Raw genomic sequence first — 9,477 nt, forward strand, 5'->3', positions numbered from 1 at the left:
TTATGTGCCATCGAGTCACCTGCGACTCATAGTGATTTCTATGTACATCTCTGATCCCTACTCTATCCTGAGCCAGTCTCACTGTCTCTGGCACACCTACCCCCATTACCCTAATTACTGTGTCAATCCATCTCATCCAGGTCTTCCTCTCCTGCGCTGTCCTTCCACCTTTTCAAGTATGATGTCCTTCTTTAAGGGTTAGTCCTTCCTGGCAACACACCCAAAGTATGTCTGAAAGAGCTTAAAAATCCTTGACTCCAAGGAGTGGCCTGGTTTCACCCTTTCCACAACAGACTTGTTTGATCTCCTGGCAGACCATGATGTGTTTAATGCTCTTCTCCAGCACCACATCTTAATGGCATTGATGATTCTTCTGTCATCCCTAGTCATTGTTCAGCTCTCGGATACATAGCAAGTAAATGCGAAGACCATAGCCTGGATCAGGTGCACCTTAGTCTCTAGACTGATCCTATTGCTCGTTAGCACTCAGGAGAGGTCCCTGAAAGCAAATTTTCCTAATGCAATTCATCTTTTGATTTCCTGACTGCTGGTGCCAAGAGTAATGATTGTGGAGCCAAGCAAGCGGAAGCTGTTAACAATCTCAATCCCTTCACCATCTATCATGGTGCTACCAGTTGTCCCAGCATTAAGAATCTGTCTTCTTGATGTTGAACTTCAAATCATACTGCAGACTACAGTTCTTGACCTTCTGCAGCAAACATTTCAGGTCCTCCTTTGAGTCGGTAATCAAGGTTGTGTCATCTGCATAATGTAGGTTGTTGGTAAGTCTTCCACTGCTCCTGATGCCACATTCCTCCTCATAAAAGCCAGCTTCCTGAATGATCTGTTCTGCATACAGACTGAAAAGATATGGAGATAGAACCTATTCTTAATGCACTCCTTTCCTGATTTTGAACCATGCAGTGTCTCCTTGTTCTGTTCTGGTGACTGCTTCCTGGTCCAATTATACGCTTTGCATGATCACAATCAATGTTCTGGGATTCCCATTCTTCTCAAGGTTAGCCACAATTTGTTGTGATCTACACAGTCAAGTATCTTTGCATAGTCAGTAAAACACAGACAGACACTCTTCTGGTACTCTTTGTGTTCAGCCAAGATCCATCTGACATTGGTGATAACATCTCTAGTATAATGGCCTCTTCTAAACCTGGCTTGTGTTTCTGGTAGTTTTCTATTTATGTATTATTCCGATTAGTTTTGGATGATCTTCAGCAGGATTTCTCTTGCATGTGATACTAGTGATATTGTTCAAGAATTTCCACAATCTATTGGGTCACCTTTTTGTGGAATGGGAATAAATATGGCTCTCTTCCAGTCATTTGGCCAGGTAGTTGTCCTCCAGATGTCTTGGCACCACTTGTAAGTACATCCAGGGCATCATACACCTGTTGTTATATATCAATTGGTATGCCATCAATTCCTGGGACTTTGTTTTTCGCCAATTCCTTCAGAGCAGCTCGAATTTCTTCCTTCATCACCACTGCCTCTTGATCACATGTTGTTTCATTAAATTCTTCCGTGACAGCCAAATTGTTCCGGTACAGTGACTCTGCACTCAGTTCATCTTCTTTTAATGTTTCCGGGATCATCCAATATTCTGTCCATAGCATCCTTAAGTACTACAATTCAGTGTTTAGATTTGTTCTTTAGTTCCTTTAACGTAAATGCTGGGCAAGTTTGGACCTTTTGATTTTCCAAATTCAGCTCTTTGCGTATTTTATTATAATACTTTGCATTGTCTTTTCAAGCTGTCCTTTGAAATCTTCTGTTTAGCTCATTAACTGCCTTATGTCTTTCCTTTGCTTTGGCTTCTCAGCACTCTAGTGCAATATTTCAGTGTTTCTACTGACATCTATCTCAGTCTTTTCTTACTCCTGTGTCTTTGCAATGGACCTCATTATACAATGCTTGGCCCTTAATTAGTGCTAGACCTTAGCTAGTGTTATTACTATCATTAACTATCCAGTAACTACTTTGACATAGGAAAAAAATTCAAATATCATAGAATGGAATATTATTCAACCATAAAAAGGAAGTAGGCATGTACTATGCTACAACATATATGTCATTTAAATACATATGGTAAGTGAAAGAAGCCAGCCAAGAAAAAAAGATTTAATTTCAATTATAGGAAAGGTCTCAAATAGGTCAATAAATACAAACAGACAATAGATTATTTGCTATAGCTTTACCTAAATGTTATGGAATTTTTTTTTCAAATGAATAGAATTTTATTACAAGAATCAGATGCATTTTGAAATCAGATGCATAGGACTTGACCGGCCTCATTTCTGTAGCTGGAAAACTCCTAGCTATCACTCATCAGCCTGCTGAACAGTTCCTTTTTCAGAGACATAGATACCATCCAAAATTTTTCGGATATCCTTGTTATTTATTAACTGTTATAACTTGCTGAATCAAAGCAGCTGAATTTGATACAAGCGCAGTATCATTTCCTTCAAGAATTAACTCATCTTTCTGGGCTTGAGATACTGAACAAGCAACACCTGGTCTCATTCAAACTCCAAATGAAGAAGTTTCAAATTTCAACTACAGATCCACTCTCTTGAATCACAACATTGATGGGGAAATGAGCATACACAGACCTCATCTTGTAACGAAAGCCCAGTGGAACACCCTTGATATGTTTTGTACATGGTTACAGAAGGTGTGAACAGTAGCCAGTTCCTTCCTGTTTCCCCACCATTTGTCAATATGAAGCCTTTTTCTTTCTGAGGAGACTGAGCTCTACATTGATGTGACTGAAGTCCCTCCACAAGGTTCCCCACGGGCCTTTCATGATAACTGTGCGGCCCTTCAAAGTAAATGTGGACATTCTCTGGAATGTCAACAGTCTGGTTGCTGAGAATGATCTTCATTCTCGCAGTTAATGTGGCAAAGGGCCAATATTATGGAATTTTTTTAAGGCAGAGATAAAATGTACTAAATTGACTGTGGTTAAGTGTTATATAATTTTGTGAGTATACTAAAACTCACCAAGTTGTTCACTCTAAAGGGATTGTGGTGTTAGCCTGAAAGTTAACTTTTCTTAGCCATTAGTTAGCCCACCCTGGTCTTCAGCTACCTTAACTGCAGGCACATTGTCTTGTAGATCAGTTTGGTCTTGAAAATCACCTACAGCTGTGGGACTAGGATAAGAGAATGAGTGCTTCCCACACTGAGCAGCAAGACTTGAGGCAAGCAAAATTTGTGACACCAACACTTGAGGGAGATTGGAGCAGACCCTGTTGGCGAGACCCTGGTGATGGTGCTGGAGAGACTGTGGAATGGCTGTGGAGAAACTGTGGCAAGATGTAAGTATAAGAGCCCTGAGATAAAGGCCACAGTTAAAAGTGTTTGCCAATAGTATCAGCTGACTTATAACTTGCTGGATGCTTGTTTGTTCTGAGGCAAACCTTGCTGGATGATTGGGATTTGACTGCTGATCTGAAACCAGAGCCTGGACCAATTGAGGAATTGTGCCTTGGAACTTGGGCTAAAACCTGGACTTGTATTGGGTGATATTCTTCGCCTCCTCTACTCTACAACTTACTTCCCTAATAAACCCTATTCTCAGTACCACAACTGTGAGTCTGTGAGTCAGCAATAAATAAACAAACCTCTTGCTGCTGGTGGGGCTCTATAGGCACCATGTGGCTGTACTATAAGCTCTTTATATGCTTTCTGCTCTGGGGTGGTGAGGAGCTGTGTTATTCTCACTCCCTCTGGCCCTTTCAGAAAGATGCTCATGACCCTGTACCTCAGTGTTCCATTTTCTCTTACTTAGATACTACAGTGTCTTTAAATTATATATCAATAAATTTTATTTGTCCCCTCTAAAAAATAACGATTTAAATAATTGCCTAAGGAATAAATGTTGACTATAAAAGAAAAGCCTTATTAATATAAAATATTTGTAATCTGAATTTTCTAATCCATGATTGTTCTCTGAAATGTTTTATAGTTTAAAAACATTTTTAAAACTGAAAAGTACAGAAATTAACATAATGGATATATAGGTGTCTGATAACCCAGATTTAACAGATGTTAGCATTTGCTTCAGCTCCTCTCCTCTTTTTTCTTTAAAAAATAAAATACAACCACTACAGTGTTTAACAGCCTTTCTATGAATCCTTCTTACGCAGGCTGTAGACTGTGAAGTCAGAGATGACGGAGATGACAGATAACCACAAGCCAAAGCAAACTCACAGCCATAGAGCTGGTTCCAACTCATCTAGCTTCCGAGGCTGTAAACGCTGATGGCAGGAGATTGCTCATCTTTCACCTGAAGAGCATATGGTAGATTTGAACTGGTGACTTTGTGATCAGGAGTCCTTTATGTTTTATACTATACAACTAGAGTCCCATGGCAGACAGATACGTGGTAATTATAAGAAAACTCTTGGTGTGTCCATAATGCACTAGCTGAGAATATTATATATCTTGGAGTCTAAAAGGCCAGTATCTTCTCTAAATGCCTTATTATCTGTTTCTCTTTATTGATAAAGCTCTTACCTGTGACAGCAGAGTCTGCATGACTGAATTCGCCAGCTGAGAGTTCCTTCGTAGGACATCATAGAACCCCTAAAAGAAAACAAACTCTCTGAGTGAAAGTTTACAAAGCACACTGGTTTTCATTCAATCAGTCATTTATATATATTGCTTTATAACATTAATGACAATAAATTAATGTAGTAAATGAATTACAAGTCTGATCAACCTCTTGTTGTATACTGCCTTTCCTTCATGTAACACATCCATCTATTAACTAATTTGTACTCCCTTCTCTCTATCTTTTGTAACCACTGGACAATCAAAACTTTAATATACCACTGTATTTATTTAAGGGCGCACTGGTGGCCTACTGGTAAGGAGCTATGCTGCCAACTCAAAAGCACATGGTTCAAATCTACCAGTGCTCCATGGGAGAAAGGTGGACAGTCTCCTCTTGTGTGACTTACTGCCTCCAATAACCCACTGGAGGGTTAGGTATGAGTCTATCTGGACTCAACAGCACACATTAACAAATGTCTTTATTCTTAGTTCACTGAGGAATAAAAAAAGAGAGAGATATCATATTTGCTAGAAGAAGAAATAATTTAGAAAGTTCAAGTTATTTGCTTAGCTGAGAATGTTGATGATGGAGAATAAGACTAACTTTCTGACTCTAATCCTCAGTTTTAAGCAAGTATTTGCTTGTGGCTTCGGAATACTCTACATTCTTCTCTCTCATCCTACATCAGCAGTCTTTTCTTTCAGGCTATTCTTTTCAGCTTAGTTTCTAGTGGTTCAAAAAGGACAGCTATCTGCCCAGCTAAACAATGGCTGCTGGTGAATTCAAACTGCCAGAGAGATGCCACCTTTGGGATAGGAGCACAACTTCTATGGACTTAACAGAGCTCCCTAGTCTTAGTAAAAGACTAGGTCAAAATCCTGGGGAGAATTTATTTTTGAAACCTACAAAAGATACTGTATAGCTCATCTGTGAGAAAATGCAAATGAGAATTGGTAAAAAAATTTTTCAAGAAATGAAACAGTTTAATACCTAAACTAAAGGAGATGATATAATAAAATATCAAGAAAATTTGGCTTTGCACAGAAATCTACAGACAAAATAAGAGTAACATACAAATAAAAGTTAACATACATATATAAAATGTATAAAGGAGACAGTAATGTATAAATAATTGGCTCATCTCAGGGAAAATTTCATTTAACATATCATATGAAAACAAGTTGTGAACATTAAAAAACCCCACAAGTATGGGAAAACTAGAATATAAGTAAAATTAGAATACAATTGACTATTTACTGGAAAGAGACAAACACTATACATAATGATAACAGAAAAAGTCTCAAAAAAAAATTACCATGCTAAACAACAATTATTATTTCCATATTTTTTTCATAGATTTTAAACTGCTGGTGTAGTTGCACTATTAACCTAAAGACAGCTAGTTCAAATCCACCAGCAGTTGCCTGGGACAAACAGGGGGAATCTATTCCAGTATGATTCACAGCCTTGGAAAACCCCCTGAAGGGTCAGTCATAGGCTTCTTTGACTTGACAACAATGAGTGAGCAATAGGTTTAAAACATAAATACCAACCTTCTAATAGACGTAGGTCAAATTATACTAAACAAGGAAGTTACTTATGAACTGACTCAAAGAGATCCCTTTGGTGCCTATTTCAAAGAAAGTGATCTAAAAGAATGTGGAAAGCACTTAACAATATCATTGCTATTACACGAAAAGTAAAATTTTGCAAAAGATAATTTAAAATGGCTGAAGCTATACAGTGACAGGTAACTACAAGAAATGCAAGTTGGATTCAGAAGAGGACAAAGAACCAGATATTGCTGATGTCAGATGCATCCTGGCTGAAAGCAAAGAAAAACCAGAAAGAGGTTTACTTGTGTTTTACTGACAATTTAAAGGCACTCATCTGTGTAGATCATAACAATTTATGGATAACATTGTGAAGAATGGGAATCTCAGAATAATTAAGTGTACATATGAGGCCTCTGTATATAGATCAATTAGCAGTTGTTCAGACAAAACAAAGGGATACTGCAAGGGTTAAAGCCAAGAAGGGTATGCATCAGAGTTGTATCCTTTTACTCTATCTATTGATTCTTATGCTGTGTAAACAATATGAGAAGCTAGACTACATGAAAAAGAAGAGCACATTATAATTGGAGGAAGACTCATTAACCTGTGATACAAAGACAAAACTCTGCTTGCTAAAAACAATGAAGATTTGAAGTAATTACTGATAAACATCAAAAATTCTAGTCTTCAGTATGTGTAATTCTCATTAAAGACAAAAATTCTCACAACTGGACCAATACAAAACATCATGACAATCAATGAAAAGATTAAAGCTGCCAAGGATTTCATTTAACTTGGATCCACAATCAGTGTCCAAAGAGGCAACAGAAAAGAAAATGAACATGTGAATGAATAAACAATTTCTTTGCAAATTTCCTATCAAATCAAAACTAGTGGGGGAGAAAAAAACTGCACTGGGCATATCTGCTCCTACAGGGACCTTTGTAAAGTGTGTCAAGAGCATGGATTTTACTTTGTGGACTACGGTGTGCCTGATCCGAGTCATGGTGCTTTTATGAGCCTCATATACACGTGACAGTTGGAAAATGAAGAAGACCCAAGAACTGCTCTTTGTATCACTGTGCTGGCGAAAAAGATTGACTATGCCACAGACTGCCAGATAACAAATCTGTCTTGGAAGAAGCACAGTCGAGTACTCCTTTGAAGTGAGTGGCTTCATATGGTTTGGGTATGTTTTTGGGAGAGGTCAGTCTGTGAAGAACAATATCATTCTGGTAGGGAGTCAGTAAAAAATCAGAATACCATCTACACAAGAGGGTGATGAAACTGCTACACTAATAAGCTAAAGGACAGCAGTGACAGGATTGTAAGGATGGTACTGGCAGTGTTCCAGTATATTCTAAGTAGGTTCACATGAGTTGGAGCTGATTCAGTGCTGCCTAGTGGCAACAACTTAGTGCAAGAAGGGGCTCAGAGACTGTCCAAAGATGTAAAAGGTGCACATACAGTAAGCAAAGCTAACTGTCATAAAGAATTTGTAAAAAAGTGTTGGCTCAGTCATTTGAGAGAGGGGAATTTATGTAACACGAAAGGTTAGATTTCCTGAAGCTGAAGAAAATGAAAGTAAGTCCACAAGAAGCAAAATATGACCCTGATTCTATACCAATGGAATTAAAAAACCATCTCATGAACAGTTTTGAGGCACTGAACAGATCAGGACTTCTTGGAGGACAACAGGGACATCTTTGGAGTTATTTTTCTTTCTTTTTTTTTATTATTATTATTTTTGTGTGAGTGTACCATCAAATTATATCTGACTGGTACAGGAGGAAATTGTCCCTCCTTCCTCAGCAAAGCATCTGGTGGATTCGAACCATGAGCCTCTGGGATTGTAGTTGCAGCTCCTTACCACTAGGCCACCAGAGCTCCCCTGGAGTTATCTTTCAATATGGCTTTACTAGCCTTCAGAATCTGGCCTAACCCCGTGGATAGGTGGGAATACACATGTTAGCCTATCCACATGGGATTGGCCACCTACCATTACACAAAAGGATTGGTGCGTCTTAACATTCTACAAAGGACTGCCAAGTCTCACCAGTAAATTGAGTAAACCAGAGTTAAGGGAGAGAGACAGATCTTCCCACTACCAGTGAAGAGCCACCACCAGTAAAGAAACCTCTCCATCAGGAAAAGAGCAGACATGGCTGAGAGGGAGACATGATGTGAGACGAGACTTTGGGGGTTGGGGGAGAGCCAATATAGGCAGGACCAAGAACTCTGCTGGGGAATTGGGGGTGGGAAGCCAATATTAGCAGGACTGAGAACTTTGTTGGATAACTGGGGGTAGGAAGCCAATACTGGCAGGAATGAGAACTTGGGAACAATGGCCTAAGGCCACGAGGCTTAAGGGGCCTATGTGCACATTTCGGGAGCTGTCTTAACTGTATTGTTATTAACCAGGATTATAACCTTTTGACTTCTTCAGTATGGTTCTGTGTGTTCTGTGAGCTATCTATCACATTGGATTTTTAACCCAGCAAAGCAGTAAGGTTGGTCCTGAGATGGGTCGAAAGAGGTATGGGAGCATGGGGGACATGTCAGAACTCATGGGAACTGGTTTTGTGTTACTGATACTGTGGGCAGGGACAGGTCCCCTTTGTGAAGTTAGTAAAGATCAGATATGGCAATCCGTATGTGATCTTCGCCCTTTTTACAACATCACTCATAAAGAAAGCAAAACATCATTATAAAGGAAGGGAGGAAAGAAAAGACCAAAATGAGTGTCAGAGGAGACTGGAACTTTGCACTGAAATGAAGCCAAAACAAAGAGAAGCAATACTGAAATGAGAAAGCTGAACTGATTCCAAAGGGCAGCTCAAGATGACCAAGGCAAGTATTAAAATGAAACATAGAAAGAGCTGGAGTTAGAAAACCAAAAGGGAAGAACTCGGCATTTTTCTGAAGCAGAAAGAACAAAAAGAGCTGAAGAACAAATTCAAGCCTCAAGTTAAAATACTTGAAAGATGCTATGAGAAAATTCTGAATGAAGCAGGAAGCATCAAAAGAAGATGGAAGAAGGGGGGAAAAGAAGTGGAAGAAACAGTCACTGTACCAAAAAGAATTGTTTGACACTAATCCATTGTGTTGTTGTTGAGCACCATCAATCAAGTTGGAACCAATCCACATCTGACCTTCCAGTGTGCTTTAAGAGGAAGTAAATCTCGCAAGCAACAAATGTTGGCGAGGTTGTGGAGAAACTGGAACCCTCATTCACTGTTGGTGGGAGTGTAAAATGGTGCAATCACTATGGAAGGTGGTATGGCGCTTTCTCAAAAAGTTGCAAATACCATTTGACCCAGCAATTCCATTACTGGGAATATACCC

The 9,477-nt window shown here is 39.1% G+C and overlaps 1 protein-coding gene across 1 annotated transcript in view; it reads right to left on the minus strand.

The window, feature by feature from the left end:
* FANCI (Fanconi anemia, complementation group I) overlaps window positions 1–9,477 on the minus strand; it is a 102,936-nt gene that overhangs the window by 26,928 nt on the left and 66,531 nt on the right. Inside the window, exon 18 of the mRNA XM_006885227.1 lies at window positions 4,537–4,605. Within this exon, the coding sequence (XP_006885289.1) occupies window positions 4,537–4,605 (69 nt within the window). The remainder of the gene's footprint in view (window positions 1–4,536; window positions 4,606–9,477) is intronic.

The sequence above is a fragment of the Elephantulus edwardii genome, unplaced genomic scaffold (genome assembly GCF_000299155.1).
Source record: "Elephantulus edwardii isolate Elephantulus edwardi_28Jun2011 unplaced genomic scaffold, EleEdw1.0 scaffold00041, whole genome shotgun sequence".
Classification (NCBI taxonomy): Eukaryota; Metazoa; Chordata; class Mammalia; order Macroscelidea; family Macroscelididae; genus Elephantulus; species Elephantulus edwardii.